Source organism: Calidris pugnax, unplaced genomic scaffold (genome assembly GCF_001431845.1).
Source record: "Calidris pugnax isolate Ruff unplaced genomic scaffold, ASM143184v1 scaffold630, whole genome shotgun sequence".
Taxonomy (NCBI): domain Eukaryota; kingdom Metazoa; phylum Chordata; class Aves; order Charadriiformes; family Scolopacidae; genus Calidris; species Calidris pugnax.
Genome location: NW_015091759.1, coordinates 50,370 through 67,802, shown reverse-complemented (window position 1 = coordinate 67,802; position 17,433 = coordinate 50,370). Strand labels below are relative to the sequence as shown.

The window sequence follows — 17,433 nt, the reverse complement described above, 5'->3', positions numbered from 1 at the left end:
GAAGTGCAATGGGTGGAAAACAGCAGTCTGTAATGCATCCCTCCTCTCCAGCCTCACCACTGCTCTGAATGGCACAGCTAGCCACACGTTCCCCTGCCTCGGTGACAGACCAGCTGCATGGCAGCACAGAGGTCCCTTTCCCTTCCCTCGGGATAGAGCACCCAGAGCCTGGAGCCCGAGGGCAGCCAGCTCTCCCCTTGGGCAGCACGCCCTGGTGTCTGGGTCAGCAGAGAGGGAACGCTGCGCTGCTCTCACCAGAGTCAATGTGGCAGTGCCCCACGGCGTGGATGGTGTGCTGGCTCTCGCCGTTCCTCTGGCTGAAGATGGCCGCAGCCAGGCCACGGGCAGCAGGGAAAGTGGAGGGGTCGCCAACGTCACACACGTTGACCATCTGGTTGGCCGTGTACAGTGCCTGGAAACTCCTCTGGTTTTCCTCCCCGAGGAGCTGGGGTCGGGAAGGGTAACAGCTTGACTCTGAGCTCAGCACGTCCTCTGGCTCAGAGCAGCTCTCTGTCCCACCTCGGATGCCACCTGCCCAAGGGAGAACCTGCTACCTCCTTCCAACATCTGGCTCTGCCAGCGGTGCCAGGGAAACACCGTGTCCCTGCTTCACAGACACAACCACACACCTTTGCTCATGTGCCTTCTAAAGCCAGGTGACACACAAGCCCATCCCAGGGGCCTCTGGTCTAACAGATCCTGCCTTGGTGTAGAAAGTGGGTGAAAAAACCACCTATGGCTTCTCTTTGTTCAGTTTGTTCCTACTCTAGACAACGTCAATTGTGCTAAAGCAGCAGGAGCAAACATTTGCTCCTCCAGCACCTTCTGGTGGGAGGAGACAGGTCATGGGATAGCAGGAAAAAGGGATCAAATGAAATTGTGGAAGAAGGTGGAAATGGCGGGAGATGGGAAGAGAAGGAGCTCACAGACCTGGGCCATGTCCAGCAGTATCTCTAGATCCACCAGCAGCTCGTAGACATCCCTGTTGAAGACGACCAGCTCAGCCTTGCTCAGGGTGAACCTCCTGTCAGGGTCTGGAGGGGCGATCATACTGCCCTTGCCGGCCCCAAAGAGACCGTTGCAGGCCAGCTCCACGTAGAGCGTCACGCTGTGGGGACCAAAAGGAAACTGTCAGGGAGCAGATCAGAAGGAATCAGCTGGGAATGTCCATTCAGTCATGTTTCAAACACCACGAAGTTCCTCCAGTGGTGGTGGGGCTCCAGCCAGGCTGACCACCCACCTGTGGGGCTCTGTCTCTTTCAGGCTGCTTGTCAGGATGTAGCTGGTCTTCTCACCTTCCTTCGTCAAACCCTGCAGGGGAAGGTGGCACATTCAGTACACGTCTTCAGAGGTCCACCATGGGTGGGACAAGACACCCCAAAGTCCTGCTGGATGGAGGAACCTGGTTGCACATCTCATGGGACAGAACAACTGGCTCGGAAACTGCCACTGCCCCGGCAGCAACACAAACCCTGTGGACACCACCACAGAGCAGGGCAGGGCTGCAAAAGGTGACCCGAGCCATTCCACCCCCTCAGAGCAGGACTGAAGTTACCCCGTGTGACAGGAGTCTGTCTCACTGCTGTTGACAGTGGTGGAGATTCACATCTCACACCTGGTGCTTGTGTATCCTTCTTCCAAGACAGATTTGCTAAGGCCTAAGCAAGGGATTTTCAGCTGTTACTGGTTTGTAGACCAGAATTTTATCTCCTGGCAGGGGGCAACCTCTAGAAAACAGATTCAAACCCACCAGCAAGGCTTGCCTTTCTGGGCAGAGCTTTGGAAATAGCCCACGCTGTGGTCTGACAGCACAAACCACGAGGACAGTCCTCTCTCCCACCCCACGCAGCAGGCTTTTCTCAAACGCTGCCCCTCTCTGCACAGTAGTTCTCCCTGTATTTAAAGACAGCTCTCCTATTGCCTCAAACGCTCCTCCTGCTGGCTTTCTGTCGAGGTGGAAGCCCTTATGAAGGCTGAAAATTGAGGGGAGAAGTGCAATGGGTGGAAAACAGCAGTCTGTAATGCATCCCTCCTCTCCAGCCTCACCACTGCTCTGAATGGCACAGCTAGCCACACGTTCCCCTGCCTCGGTGACAGACCAGCTGCATGGCAGCACAGAGGTCCCTTTCCCTTCCCTCGGGATAGAGCACCCAGAGCCTGGAGCCCGAGGGCAGCCAGCTCTCCCCTTGGGCAGCACGCCCTGGTGTCTGGGTCAGCAGAGAGGGAACGCTGCGCTGCTCTCACCAGAGTCAATGTGGCAGTGCCCCACGGCGTGGATGGTGTGCTGGCTCTCGCCGTTCCTCTGGCTGAAGATGGCCGCAGCCAGGCCACGGGCAGCAGGGAAAGTGGAGGGGTCGCCAACGTCACACACGTTGACCATCTGGTTGGCCGTGTACAGTGCCTGGAAACTCCTCTGGTTTTCCTCCCCGAGGAGCTGGGGTCGGGAAGGGTAACAGCTTGACTCTGAGCTCAGCACGTCCTCTGGCTCAGAGCAGCTCTCTGTCCCACCTCGGATGCCACCTGCCCAAGGGAGAACCTGCTACCTCCTTCCAACATCTGGCTCTGCCAGCGGTGCCAGGGAAACACCACGTCCCTGCTTCACAGACACAACCACACACCTTTGCTCATGTGCCTTCTAAAGCCAGGTGACACACAAGCCCATCCCAGGGGCGTCTGGTCTAACAGATCCTGCCTTGGTGTAGAAAGTGGGTGAAAAAACCACCTATGGCTTCTCTTTGGTCAGTTTTTTCCTACTCTAGACAACGTCAATTGTGCTAAAGCAGCAGGAGCAAACATTTGCTCCTCCAGCACCTTCTGGTGGGAGGAGACAGGTCATGGGATAGCAGGAAAAAGGGATCAAATGAAATTGTGGAAGAAGGTGGAAATGGCGGGAGATGGGAAGAGAAGGAGCTCACAGACCTGGGCCATGTCCAGAAGTATCTCCAGATCCACCAGCAGCTCGTAGACATCCCTGTTGAAGACGACCAGCTCAGCCTTGCTCAGGGTGAACCTCCTGTCAGGGTCTGGAGGGGCGATCATACTGCCCTTGCCGGCCCCAAAGAGACCGTTGCAGGCCAGCTCCACGTAGAGCGTCACGCTGTGGGGACCAAAAGGAAACTGTCAGGGAGCAGATCAGAAGGAATCAGCTGGGAATGTCCATTCAGTCATGTTTCAAACACCACGAAGTTCCTCCAGTGGTGGTGGGGCTCCAGCCAGGCTGACCACCCACCTGTGGGGCTCTGTCTCTTTCAGGCTGCGTGTCAGGATGTAGCTGGTCTTCTCACCTTCCTTCGTCAAACCCTGCAGGGGAAGGTGGCACATTCAGTACACGTCTTCAGAGGTCCACCATGGGTGGGACAAGACACCCCAAAGTCCTGCTGGATGGAGGAACCTGGTTGCACATCTCATGGGACAGAACAACTGGCTCGGAAACTGCCACTGCCCCGGCAGCAACACAAACCCTGTGGACACCACCACAGAGCAGGGCAGGGCTGCAAAAGGTGACCCGAGCCATTCCACCCCCTCAGAGCAGGACTGAAGTTACCCCGTGTGACAGGAGTCTGTCTCACTGCTGTTGACAGTGGTGGAGATTCACATCTCACACCTGGTGCTTGTGTATCCTTCTTCCAAGACAGATTTGCTAAGGCCTAAGCAAGGGATTTTCAGCTGTTACTGGTTTGTAGACCAGAATTTTATCTCCTGGCAGGGGGCAACCTCTAGAAAACAGATTCAAACCCACCAGCAAGGCTTGCCTTTCTGGGCGGAGCTTTGGAAATAGCTCACAGACCTGCTGTGGTCTGACAGCACAAACCACGAGGACAGTCCTCTCTCCCACCCCACGCAGCAGGCTTTTCACAAACGCTGCCCCTCTCTGCACAGTAGTTCTCCCTGTATTTAAAGACAGCTCTCCTATTGCCTCAAATATTACCACTTGAGGCTAAAAAAACCTCCTCCAGATCTCCAACTGACTCTCAGACGTTGCTCTGAGAGTGCAGAACAAATGGGAGGGGGGTTTCTTCTGCAGCCCCACGGCAGAGGGGTAAGGGAGATAACCACCCCACACACACAGCCCATGGCACGGCGCTGATCTGGGTCTGGAACCCTCAATATAAGAAGGATATAGACCTGATGGAGAGGGTCCAGAGGAGGGCCACAAGGATGATGAGGGGGATGGAGCACCTCTGCTACAAGGACAGGCTGAGGGAGCTGGGGTTGTTCAGCCTGGAGAAGAGGAGGCTCCAGGGAGACCTAATAGCGGCCTTCCAGTACCTGAAGGGAGCCTACAGGAAGGCTGGGGAGAGCCTGTTTAGAAAGGCCTGCAGTGACAGGACGAGGGGCAATGGCTTCAAGCTGGAGGGGAACAGATTTAGATTGGAGATTAGGAGAGGGTTCTTCACTGTGAGGGTGGTGGAGCACTGGGACAGGTTGCCCAGGGAGGTGGTTGAGGCCCCTTCCCTGGAGATATTCAAGGAGAGGCTCGACGAGGCCCTGGGCAACCTGGTCTAGTTGGGGGTGTCCCTGCTGACTGCGGGGAGGTGGGACTAGATGGCCTTTGGAGGTCCCTTCCGACCTGGGCAATTCTATGATTCTATGATTCTATGATCCACAGCTCCTTACCTGGACAGGCTGGGCATCTCGCCACACCATGCCCTCCCCATCGCTCTCCCAGACAAAGTGCACCTCCCGCCCTGCCCACGCCGGGGGGATGCTCAGCTCCACCTTAAACCAGCACGTCTCCCACCTGGAAGAGAGCAGGCAGCAACCTCAGCCCACCGGGAGACCTTCCCACAAAGGAAGCCACGCATCCTCAGAGCCTCCACGGCAAAAAGCAGAGTGAGGACTGCTCACAACCCCTATGTGCCCAAGCTGCGAGGAGGCACGGCAGCCCCGCTGGGTGAGGAAGCTCAGGAGGCAGCAGACAAACCCCATGGTGCTGGCCCCAAACCAGCTTCTTCTGGGACCCCAGAGAAACGGGCAGCAGTATTGTGTCTTTGAGGACAGTTAGGAAAAAAACCCAATCTCCTTCCAGCCCTGACAAAGCACAGAGGTGGCATGCAGAAGCAAACATTAGTCACAACCATGATTACAAACACAAGGTCACAAACAGCAGGCCTCAGCAGAAAGGATCAATGAACACGGACCTTTGATTTCCTTGGAAAGAGACACATCTCCGTCAGTTTCCTCATGGAATCTCCCTGAGGGCTTCTAGGCAGGCACCAAAGCACCAGGGAAGAGGATTATCATCTTATTTCTTGGCCATTGAGAGCTTGTGAGGATTTACACACACAAATAGCTCCGGGACACCCACCACAGTCATGGCACCCCCGACCCCTGGTACTCACGTGGGGCCGAAGGAGTCTCCCACTTTAACCGGTGCGAATTCCTGCCTGACAGCCTCATCGTACGGGATGCGGCGCGGGGTCTGGAAGCAGGAGAGCGATGCTGCCGGACATCGATCCCCAAAAAGCCTGTAGTCAGAGACCATTCATAAAGCCAGTCCTGCAGGGACCAGCCTGGGTTACGTGTCGGGGGGAGGAGATAGGGACCACCCTGCTTCCCCAGCATGGTTCTATCACAGAATCACAGAATCTTCTAGGTTGGAAGGGACCTTAAAGATCATCTTGTCCAACCGTCAACCTAATTTTGACAAAAATAGACACCTGCACAACAAACAAGAAGCATCACCATCACTAAACTATACCTCCCAGCACTTCATCAACCCGTCTTTTGAACACCTCCAGGGATGGGGCCTCAACCACCTCCCTGGGCAGCCCATTCCAATGCCTGATAACCCTTTCGGTGAAAAAATTTTTCCTAATATCCAGCCTGAACCTCCCCTGGTGCAGCTTGAGGCCATTTCCTCTCGTCCTGTCGCCTGTGACTTGAGAAAAGAGACCGACCCCCACCTCTCTACACCCTCCTTTCAGGTAGTTGTAGAGAGCAATAAGGTCTCCCCTCAGCCTCCTCTTCTCCAGGCTGAATAACCCCAGTTCCCTCAGCCTCTCCTCTATCACCCCTATCACCCTGCTACCACTTCACAGCCTCACAGCATTAACCAAACACCACAGTAATGATCTGCCCTGTTGAAGGGGCCTGTTGGAGCTGCCCCCCCAGCAGTGTCCCCCTGCCTGCAGCCCCGCCAAGGAGAGCTGGAGGGACAGAGGTGCCAGTGCCAGCAGCACCCTGAGGCAGAGCTCAATGCTGACCAGGGTGCGTGTGTGCTTTGCTCACTGAGACCCCCGGGCTCCCACCGACAGCCACCGGGGGGAGCGGCCACACAGGGGAGCAGGCCCCAGGGGTTGGGGTGGGGGGGTGCAGCTCCACCCCTGCCTCCTGGAAGGGCCCAGGGGGAGGCGAGAGAGGAAGGAGGACGCCGACCCCACGGCCCACCTGCCCCGCAGGTTGCAGTCGGTGAAGTAGACCTCGGAGATGAACTTCTCCACCCGCTCCAGCGCCGTGCGCCGGTGCTTCAGGGCCGCCATCTTGGGCCGGGGCTGTGGCGCAGCTCTGCGCATGCGCGAGACCCCTCCCCTCGCCGCGCGCCGCGCACGCGCACGGGGCGGCGCGGCCCTGAGGCGGGCCCAACATGGCGGCCGCGGGCCTGTGGGAGGGGAGGCTCCGTCAACGGTATCCCCCCACTTCCAGGGGCTCCCCCGGCTCGGGGCAACCCTCCGGGACGCACGGCGGGGCCAAAGGGTTCGCTCCGGGCAAGGGCTGGGCCCTCCTGGCCCCGCCGAGGTGACCTCGGGTGCCTGGGCTGGGCCCTGAGGGACGCGGGCCTGCCTTCCTCCGGAGGGCCTCCAAACGCGTTACTCGCTCAGCCGGCCCCTGGAGGAAGATAAACGGCTCTTTATTCTTCCAGCCAGCGCCAAACGCTGCGGCTTTTAGTAAATTAATAGGAAACTTGAGGCAGAACCTGAAGCAGAGGCCTCTCGTCTCTCCATCCTTCGGCCTAAGCGACTGGGCATCCACCTCTCGTCTTCCCTACCCCCTCTATTTCCCCCTTAGAATCACCCCGAGATTTCATGGTTTATGATCTGGAAGGAAGGAAGAATCTGTGCACAGTGATTAGCCCTGATATTTTAATGGAAATACTGTACTACAGTCAAGTTTTACAACATTTGTATAGAAACCACACGGACTTGTGGGCCGAGGATCACATTACAGAATACAAAAAAGCGAGTTCAAATAAAAAGAAGGGGAAACGAAAACCAAACCTCTGCTTATCGTACAGGCTGGGAGCAGAGCTGGGCTGTGGGACGGAGGCAGAGGTCTCCCTGCGGCGTAGCCCAGGGACCCGCGCCAGCCCCGCTTCGTTTGCGCTCAATGACATGCAGGCACGGACTCCTGGGATGAGACACCCACCAAGCAGCAGCAGGTAACTTCCAAAGTTGGTCAAAAAAGTCTTAAATCACCCCCAAGATTTTCGCTTCCGGATCACTTTGAGCGTACGACAGGGAAAATAAGGGGGAAATAGAGAGCGGGGGAACACGCCAGAAACCTCAGAAGTGGAAGAGGACACCGACAGCCCCTTCTTCTCCAGTTATAGCAAAGGAGGAGAAGCAAGACAGGTAATTTATTGCTGGCAAACTGTGGATATTCCCTGCTGGGCTCTTCCCTCTCTCCATAGGAGGCTGCTGTTCAAGATCTGCCTGCCATGAGTTGGCTGCCGATGAGCAGTGGCCCCTGAGGGCCACATGTTTCCACACCCTGGCTCTCCCGGCTGCAGAAGGGCCGGTGAGATTCCCCTCCGCACCCGCTCCCCAGCCTCTCCTGGAGGAGAGGAGCTGCTCTCTTGGGGGAAAAAAAATAATAAATCCCCTGGGAGAGGTTTTAAGCAGCGGCAAAGCCCTGCCCGTGTCTCCCCAACCATCCCTGGTGCCATTTCGGGTGCTTAGAACTTGGCAGCGCAGGTTTGTGCAAGGAAAGCTGCCTCCTTTGAGGAGGAGAGACAGTGCAGTTGTGTCTGTCGTGGCTTACGAAGTCCGTGCCGACTTCTTTTTTTTTATTATTATTTTTTTAAATTTTTATTTTATTTTTTTTTTTTAAAAGCAGAATCTTCCCCCGTGTTTTTTAAATATCTGCCAGCGCTAAACTTCTATACTTAAAAAAATAGATATCCCATTATGTGGATTTCACTAGCGAAATGCACCGAGACCCCGTCCCACCCCACCACCCCTTCCTTCTCTTGCACACACACACCACACTGCACACGAACACACACACAGAGCAGCTCTATCAAATACTGCTTCGGTAACTTCACACCACGTTTTGTTTTTTTTTCTCTAATACTGAGAGGGAAAAAAAAGACATCAGCACAATCAACCCCAGCTAAATAGCTCAGCAACACTTCCCAAAAGTGAAGGTTCCTCAGAGCTGGAAGACCAGGTGGATAAAAATTACCCACCAAGAAAATGAAAAAATAAAATAATAAAAAAAAAAAATTATATAATATATATTTATCTATCTTAACAAGCCGCTTATACCTTGGTTGTGTTAACCACAAAAAACCACACACGCTGCTTCTGCTTTTTCCTCTCAGATTGTGAAGCTAATCATATAAAATGGTTGGATGCACCAGCCCTCCTCCCTCCCCTTCCCCACCCTCCCCCAAAAAAAACCCAAACCAACCTGCATGCTGCACGGTGCCTTTCAGACCAGGAAGAGGGCCGTGGGTGAGCGAGTGTCTTCCTCCAGTTAAGAACAAAGACATTCTTTTTTTTTTATTTACAAAAAAAAGGAGAAAAAAGTTTCCACACAAAAGCACTACAATGATAACTCCCTTTGGTAAAAAGTATAATAAATGTCTCCGTCGGTCTGTCTTGTGGGTACTAATTCTCAAGCCACCTGGTACTATGGTACACAAGAAGCTAGTACAGTTATGCTAGCACATCAAGCATACTTCCTTTAATAAAAAAAAAAAAAACAAAACAAAACCAAAACAAAAAAAAACCAAAATGGACAATTTGTACATTTATTTACAAAAAAAAAAAAAAGAGGGGAACATGTTAAAATCGTATTGTTCTCTGTTGTGTGTGTGTACGTACATGTGTGTGAAAAGCTGGTGCATGGCACTAGGAGAGACTAGTAAACAAGCAGGTACAAAAAAACAAAAAGAAAAAAAAAAATTAAAATAAAACAGTTCCACTGGCACTAGAAAGGACAGACCGATCTGCACGGGGTGAGTCCAGCCTGGGAGGGAGGAGAGGGCGGCGAGAAGAACCCAGGGTCAGCTCCATGAGGTGGCGTGTGGCTTCCCCCACGGCCCCCGAGGGAGGAGAATCCGGTGGCCACAGGCACCCTGGGGATCTTGGGGACACATCCATAGCGGTCCCGGTGGCCGAGAGCCTCCAGTTCCTCTTCCCTCGCCGCTCGGGGCCTCCGGGGAGTCAAAGCCTCAACACTGCTGGTGTGTACGAGCTCCTTGTGTTTCTCTGGGATGGCTCAGTTCAGAGAAGGGTCCTTCCCCACCCTCCGGGGGGGGACGCCTTGCCCAAAGTCCAAGGGCTGGTGGCCCGCGCTCCCAGCGGAGATCCCGCTGGTGACAGGTTGTACCAGCCACGCACTAGTCAAGTGGCCATGTTACGGAGATACACAGTGAGGGGGAGAAAGGCATCTTCCTCCTTTCCTTGATGCGCGCGCACACACACACACACACACACACACACACGTCTCCCGGGCTCTTTCCCTCGCCTCGGGGGAGTTTTTTTAGGGTGTCTTGAATATCGTGCCGTATTTGACGCGGTACTTGTTAATGCTGACAAAGTGCAGGGTCTCTGTGTCACAGGTGGTGGTGCAGGGCACCAAGCCCTCCAAGCCTTCGCCCATTAACCACTTGTTTGTCTCGGCTGCCATTTCGCAGGGCACGTGCTCCTTGGTCCATTTGTCCACCCAGGCCTGGAACCGCTGGTGCAGCCTCTTGCTCACTCTTTCGTGGGACTAGAAAGAGAGGAAAAAGTGTTAGAAGGTGGTGGCTTTGGACCCACAAAGCTCACCTGAGGGGATCAACAGCCAGAGGGAATTTGTAACGCAGATGACAGAGGAAAAGCTCTGATAAAAACCCCCGTGTCTCCTCTCTGAGGTGATCACAGTGGCAAAATGAACCCACAAATACCAAAAAAGTTGATGTTTTTTGTTTAATACAGCAGCTGTCAGGCTGGGGATATAGAACACATCCTGCAGGAGCCTGAGAACTGCACGCCCAGCATGGAGTCCCTTCTGCGCTGCTTCCTCCTCCTCCAGCAGGCAGGAGTCAAGGTAGAAGCTCAGAGCTCCCCAAACCTCCAGGGTCTGGCTCCAGCCCCTCTGGAGGAGAACGGTCCCAGGAGAGAGCAAGCTCAACATTACACATGGCAGGGGAACCAACTGCTATGGGAAACTAAGAACTGGTTAGGTCTAAAAGGTCTGAGAACCACTGGCTTTAACGGAAGCATCGGGAGAGGAAAAACCAGGCATGTTTTTGAGTAACAGTATCTGCTTAAGGAATGTAAAATTAAGGACGGATGGCTTAAAGCCATGGCTTGAAAACCATGACTGCAGTCATGATCGGAAACGTTACATATAATTAAAGCTCAAGATTAAAACTTCTGTATTTTATGATTTGTTTTGCCCTCCTCCCAAAGGCTGACTGCTGCTCGGTGTTAACTGTTAAATCTGATAGATTTGTAGTTCACTGTAGTTAAAACTTCTGTATTTTATGATTTGTTTTGTCCTCCTCCCAAAGGCTGACTGCTGCTCAGTGTTAACTGTTAAATCCTAGTTCACTGTATATTTGTTTTGCCCTCCTCCCAAAGGCTGACTGCTGCTCGGTGTTAACTGTTAAATCTGATAGATTTGTAGTTCACTGTAGCTTCCACAGCTCCTTTGGGACTTCCCTGGAGTTCCACAGCCCTTCGGTGCAGGTCAGTGACCGAGGGGCTACGCTGTGCCTTCTGCGCTGCTTCCTCCTCCTCCAGCAGGCAGGAGTCAAGGTAGAAGCTCAGAGCTCCCCAAACCTCCAGGGTCTGGCTCCAGCCCCTCTGGAGGAGAACGGTCCCAGGAGAGAGCAAGCTCAACATTACACATGGCAGGGGAACCAACTGCTATGGGAAACTAAGAACTGGTTAGGTCTAAAAGGTCTGAGAACCACTGGCTTTAACGGAAGCATCGGGAGAGGAAAAACCAGGCATGTTTTTGAGTAACAGTATCTGCTTAAGGAATGTAAAATTAAGGACGGATGGCTTAAGGCCATGGCTTGAAAACCATGACTGCAGTCATGATCGGAAATGCTACATATAATTAAAGCTCAAGATTAAAACTTCTGTATTTTATGATTTGTTTTGTCCTCCTCCCAAAGGCTGACTGCTGCTCAGTGTTAACTGTTAAATCCTAGTTCACTGTATCTTCCACAGCTCCTTTGGGACTTCCCTGGAGTTCCACAGCCCTTTGGTGTAGTTCAGTGACCGAGGGGCTACGCTGTGTGCTACGTATTTAACACTTCCATAATTCAACTTCTGTTTAGACTCTGCAGTAACTCTGCCATGTAGTACCCTCTGAGGAGATAACTTTTCCTTGAGGTTTGTTGTGGCAGTTGAAAGGGATAAATGCAATTCAAACGCCTCAATATTGGCATTTCAGAGTCACTGCTGAAATAAAACAAATGCTCTCACTTGCTGCGAACGCAAGTTTAACAAAATTGCGATTCATGAAATAAAAGCAGGACTAGAACTGGAGTTCTAGTGGTTTTCTCTATTGGATGGAAATATTCCATGAAATAAAAGCAGGACTAGAACTGGAGTTTGCTGTTAAAGCTCCAATGGTTTTCTCTATTGGATGGAAATATTCTCATGGGATGAGCAAAGTGTCAAAGACTTCAGAAGACCAAATTGGCTTTGTCCAACTGAACCCATCTGAATTTGGCCCACCTGGAGTCACAGGCTGTTCTCATCTTGAGTAAACCCCAACCTTTACAGCTCAAGAACAGCCGGAGATCCAACACTTCCTTCCCTCCTGCATCTCCTCTCCCCTGCCTCCCCCACCCTTCCCCATCACATCCTCCTTCCCTCGGCCCAAGGCTTACTTTTGGCACAGAGAACCAAAAGCAAATTTAATTAACTTCAAAAAGCCAAATCCCTATTTAAATTGGCAATCACCAGCACTGACTGCTAGATGTAAGAGATGTTACAGATCCTCAGGTCCAGGACTTCCAAGCCCTGGAAAAACACCCATGGTGGATTTTTTGCTATGGGTGACCTCACCACTCCCACCCTTGTCACAAAAAATAGCTTTTCTAGAGCTGCTGCCTCATGTTGGCTGTGCTCTACCATGCAGGAGTGACCTGAAAACTCCTGCTCTCTGTGACCATGGGGACAGGAAACCTGAGGTCAGTGGGATCCTAAATCATGGGGAACACCACCCATGGGAAGTACCTCCTAGAAGAAGTTTGAGAGCTTCACTGTCAACACCACTGTCCTACCATAATAAAACTCTCTGGAGAAAAGGGAGGAAAGATGGGAGGACAATGAGAGGGAGAGGTGGAAGAGAAAAAGATTACACCTTAGAAACATTAAAAATAACCTTCAGTGCCTTGGGAGGACAAAACAGGGCACCATCCTCCTGGCAACTCAAAGACCAGTAAATGTCACCCAACGGGATCCCAAGGACATGTCCATCTGTCCCAGGAAACACCAGCTGCCCACCCCAGTCCCTCCATTGCCTCATACCTGCTGGGCTCGCAGCAGAGCGGTCCTCCTGTACATGTAATCCTCCGATTTGATCACGTACACCATCTTGTAGGAGTTCAGTTTGAATTTACACTCCAGCTTGTCCAGGCTCTCCACGTTCTCCATGGACTTCTTACTGTTTCCCTCCTTCCCTTCCTTCTCCTGCTGCTCCCGACCACGCTGACACTTACGGATCCGCCTCAGATTCCTGCAAACCAGAGAATCCCTCTTGGAATTAGTGCTCACCTTTTAGCTCTACAAGGCTGGATGGAGCTGGTGGATCTGTGCTGGCTCCTCAAAAGCCTGACAAAGGGCTTGCAGCACAACTGCCTGTTGCAGTTATTCAGGCTCAGACCCCTACAAGTCAGTCATCTCTCAGTCACAGAATCACATGGGGTTGGAAGGGACCTCTGGAGATCATCCAGTCCAACCCCCTGCCCAAAGCAGGGCCACCCAGAGCAGGAATGTGTCCAGGTGGGGTTTGAATGTCTCCAGAGATGGAGATTCCACCACCTCCCTGGGCAGCCTCTTCCAGGGCTCTGCCACCCTCACAGGAAAGAAGTTCCTCCTCATGTTTAGGTGGAACTTCTTATGTTCAAGTTGGTGCTTGTTCCCTCTTGTCCTGTCCCTGGGCACCACTGAAAAAAGACTGGCCCCATCCTCCTGACACCCACCCCTTAAGTATTTATAGGTGTTGATCAGATCCCCCCTCAGCCTTCTCCAGACTAAAAAGACCCAAGTCCCTCAGCCTTTCCTCATAAGAGAGATGCTCCAGGCCCCTCATCATCTTTGTAGCCCTCTACTGTCCCCTCTCCAGCAGTTCCCTGTCCTTCTGGAACTGGGGAGCCCAGAAGTGGACACAGTCAAGGAAGAGCAGGAGCCTGGGACAGACCCACAGGCTTTTTAGCATGAAGAACCTCTACACCGTGCTGCCAGGGTAATGGTTTGTGTCATAGCACTGAAATAAGCACTGTCACAGCAAGACTGTGACATTCCATGGTGGCTCTATCCTCTACAGCCAGACAGAGCCCACCGGGTTGGGTTCAGGGCACAGCCCGGCCACTCACCTTGGCAGGAAGACTGGTTTCTGGGCAAGAGGGTAATGGTTTGTGTCATAGCACTGAAATACGAGGGGAGACTGTGACATTCCATGGTGGCCCTACCCTCTATGGCCAGACAGAGCCCACTGGGTTGGGTTCAGGGCACAGCCCAGCCACTCACCTCGGCAGGAAGACTGGTTTCTGGGCAAGGTGCTCCCGGAGCTCAGGGGAGGTAGAATCGGAGTTGACGTACCGCTCCACGTAGTCTGACCAGCGCTGGAAACGAGCACAGAGACAGATCAGCCACTGCCTTCCCACCAAACAACACGGGATGGGTAAGGAGGCTGAGCTGGAGGTTCTATGGACAAACACAAGGTCGCTTTTGAAGGCCCTGTGCGTCTTATCCCCAAATAGGCAGATACAACCTTTCTCTATATGGTTTTATGGGTGCTCTAATACAAAATAAACCAAGAAGGATTTGCCTACCCACATCACTGAATGTTTTACAGCACGTCCTTGATGTTTCTTTATCTGGCACTAACAGATCACAACAAAGGTCCCCTGGACACCCTCGTCTAGGGCACCTTTAGGTGTTCACAGTTAGCTCCCTGGACAAGCTGCCCTTACCTCTGCTTCTACAGGGTCATCAGAGTTCTCCTCTTCTGTGTCCAGCAGCTCAATGGTTAACTGAACTTGACCTCGGCTCTGAATGAACATCAGCTATAAAGAAAAGGCAGAAGGGGGCTTCAGTTAAGGGGTTTCGAATAGAAAAAGCAACCTCCACTTCTCACTGGGAGAATGAAGCAAATTGGTGTAGTTTTAAGGGAAAAAACTGCTTCCCACATCCCCGAATGCAAAGGGGAAAACACCAGCCAAATTGCAGTCTTCAAGAAACAGAAAAATTGTAAAGCTTGCTGAAAATCTTTTGTTGTTTTTAGAGTGGCGCGGGTCCTTCTTGAGCCCCCCCAGTAAGTTTCAAAGGGAAGAGAAATTATACAGGCAGGATTTTTATCCAAAGCACTTTATTCACTCAGAAAGTGCCTGACAGCATCCTGCACCTCAGGACTAGGAAGTATGGATTTAATTAGCAGGGTACACTGGGCTTATTTAGCAACACACGCCGTGGGCAGTGATTTAATGCCCAGTCAGTATTAGCAGATCTCCCCACAGCTGACAAAAGATTGAAACATGAGAGAAATGGGACAGTTTGAGCTACCAAACCAGAAGCGGTGACAGCAAAGCAGTCGTTAGGATACAACCCAAAGATGTCGAAGCACAAGGGATATTCACTGCTGTTCCAGAAAATACTTTTCTGCTTGAAACCTAATTTCCAAGAGGCCCTCACAAAAGCATTAACCTACGTGCCAAAAGCTGGGGAGATGCCACCAAGACTTTCCTTTCAACTTTCAGAGCTACAGAACATCCTCAGGGCTCTTGGGTGCCTAAATAAGGCTCCCTTTTTCAAGACCGGTGCCTCTCCCTTCTTAAAAGGCATCCCCCCCCTCCCTGCTTGCTGCTTTTACACCGTGCTTCGGGCTTTACCTTGAAACAGTTCTCCTCTGACATGAGCTGCTCGGCTTTGCGCTGGTAGGCAGCCTCCAGGAGCGTACGAGAAGACTGGGAAGCCAGAAGACCTCCTGTTGCTCCGTTGTTGTTCTCTGACAGGTAGAGGTCTGTTACCTGCACGCAGATCTCGTCGCTCACGATGTGCTGGAGCTGCAAAAAAGGGAGGAATTTGGGGAAGGTGTTAATCAGGGAGCCTGCTACAGGCCCATCAGCACAGAACAGAAAGAAACGAAGGTGTATCCACGGGTTTAAGCCCAAGCCGAGAGAAAACACACCAAAAAAAGGCTGAAAAAGCATGAGTTTAAGGCTAGAATTTTCATAGCTTCTTCCAGTTGCAGATGATCTCGGCTGTTATGTAAAAAACACAATATGTATCTTTAAAAAACTTAGCAGGCAGGGAATATCCTGATCAGCAGCAGGGGAGGAAGGGCTAGAGAGCTGTCACATAGTACATCCCCTCCACAGCAAGGTGCTGCTGCTGCTGCATCTGAGCACAGGGGTGGGGGAATTACTATCAAATCCTGATTTTTGTACAAATCTAAAAGAATGAGAAGTCGCTCGACTCTCTTCTGAAAGCAGTTAATTGAAGTACAGGGCTTCTGAAAAGCAGAACTACCCTTCTGAAAGAGGAGAGGCCTTTTAAAGCCATTCCACTTACAGCCCCTTGTGTCTGTTTTTGTTCTTTTCGCTACAAAAAGGCGCACGAAGAATTTTTCCCTTGGTCACACCTTCCTCCTACCAGCCCAATAAAAGGACTAGAGTTGAGGAGCCAAAATGAGCTAGTCTCACAGCCAGATAAAAGAGACAAAGCTTTTTCTAAAAAGGCATGCACTGCTCCTACAAACACCAGTGAAAAGGAAAGAAATTACTTGAAAGAAAGAATTAAATGGCATTTAAAGTTCAAGTAAGATTAGCTCTGGAGATACTTTGGAATTGAATACTTATATGCCAAAACCTCTGTAAAACAAAAGGAGAGCTCCATATGCAGAGAGAGGATACTCTCAATAATTTAAATACATCAGAAATTATCTTTTATCCTGTCTCTTTATATCAGTGTTAAGGGCTGGGTTAAAAACACCCAGCATTTACCGGTTTAGCCTGAAATTCCCCATTTAGGCCTACACCACTCTCCTCCAACGTGGGCCTCTCACTGCAGCAAACATCCCACTGCTTTCTCTCTCTACCCTGGCCCACCCAACCCTCCACAGCTTTTGCTGGCAGTCACCTGTCGAACAATGCTCTGGATCAGCTTGTCCATGGTGAAGGCGATGTAGGCGTGAATGGTGAACATCTCGCGCAAGGAGTCCTCGTACTGCGACGAGTCCATGTTCCCGTCCAGGAGGTTGCGCACCATGTCCAGGAAGGCCGGGTAATAATCCTCAACATCGATGTCCACTGCAACAGGAGAGAACGTCAGAGATGAACACACCGCCCCCAGGAAGGGTCACGTTGAGTTCTGGTCCCCAAACTACCCAGTCAAGATGAAAAGTTACTGGAATAGACTTGAGTTTGTCTTTTATAGACATTTAAATTAGTCCTTTTAAGGCCACGGGTACTTTCATGGTCTCTTGGTTTCTAGCTCTAGCCTCCTCCATGAGGCCTTTGCTTTGAAAAGACTTTTAAAAAAGCTTTCAGTTATGGAACTCCAGGATACTCAACATCGATGTCCACTGCAACAGGAGAGAACGTCAGAGATGAACACACCGCCCCCAGGAAGGGTCACGTTGAGTTCTGGTCCCCAAACTACCCAGTCAAGATGAAAAGTTACTGGAATAGACTTGAGTTTGTCTTTTATAGACATTTAAATTAGTCCTTTTAAGGCCACGGGTACTTTCATGGTCTCTTGGTTTCTAGCTCTAGCCTCCTCCATGAGGCCTTTGCTTTGAAAAGACTTTTAAAAAAGCTTTCAGTTATGGAACTCCAGGATACTCCAGGAGGGGTCTGGAGAATAAGTCTTATGAGGAGAGGCTGAGGGAGCTGGGGTTATTCAGCCTGGAGAAGAGGAGGCTGAGGGGAGACCTTATTGCTCTCTCCAACTCCCTGAAAGGAGGTTGTAGAGAGGTGGGGGTCGGTCTCTTTTCTCAAGTCACAGGCGACAGGACAAGAGGAAATGGCCTCAAGTTACA

At 51.8% G+C, this 17,433-nt stretch overlaps 2 protein-coding genes across 2 annotated transcripts in view; both read right to left on the bottom strand.

Annotated features, from left to right (window-relative positions):
- The window catches only part of MAN2C1 (mannosidase, alpha, class 2C, member 1), a 39,218-nt gene extending 32,725 nt beyond the window's left edge, over positions 1 to 6,493 (bottom strand). Inside the window, exons 1-6 of the mRNA XM_014962015.1 lie at positions 6,391 to 6,493; positions 5,343 to 5,468; positions 4,618 to 4,741; positions 1,241 to 1,311; positions 931 to 1,108; positions 256 to 445 (exon numbers count right to left, since the gene is read on the bottom strand). Coding sequence (XP_014817501.1) covers positions 256 to 445; positions 931 to 1,108; positions 1,241 to 1,311; positions 4,618 to 4,741; positions 5,343 to 5,468; positions 6,391 to 6,482 — 781 coding nt within the window. The 5' untranslated portion in view covers positions 6,483 to 6,493. The remainder of the gene's footprint in view (positions 1 to 255; positions 446 to 930; positions 1,109 to 1,240; positions 1,312 to 4,617; positions 4,742 to 5,342; positions 5,469 to 6,390) is intronic.
- A 2,204-nt stretch (positions 6,494 to 8,697) lies between these two features.
- LOC106900050 (paired amphipathic helix protein Sin3a) overlaps positions 8,698 to 17,433 on the bottom strand; it is a gene marked incomplete at its 5' end in the record, with an annotated part of 57,127 nt that continues 48,391 nt past the window's right edge. Inside the window, 6 exons of the mRNA XM_014962009.1 lie at positions 8,698 to 9,939; positions 12,702 to 12,909; positions 13,923 to 14,017; positions 14,369 to 14,461; positions 15,284 to 15,457; positions 16,533 to 16,702. Of these exons, the coding sequence (XP_014817495.1) occupies positions 9,709 to 9,939; positions 12,702 to 12,909; positions 13,923 to 14,017; positions 14,369 to 14,461; positions 15,284 to 15,457; positions 16,533 to 16,702 (971 nt within the window). The remainder of the gene's footprint in view (positions 9,940 to 12,701; positions 12,910 to 13,922; positions 14,018 to 14,368; positions 14,462 to 15,283; positions 15,458 to 16,532; positions 16,703 to 17,433) is intronic.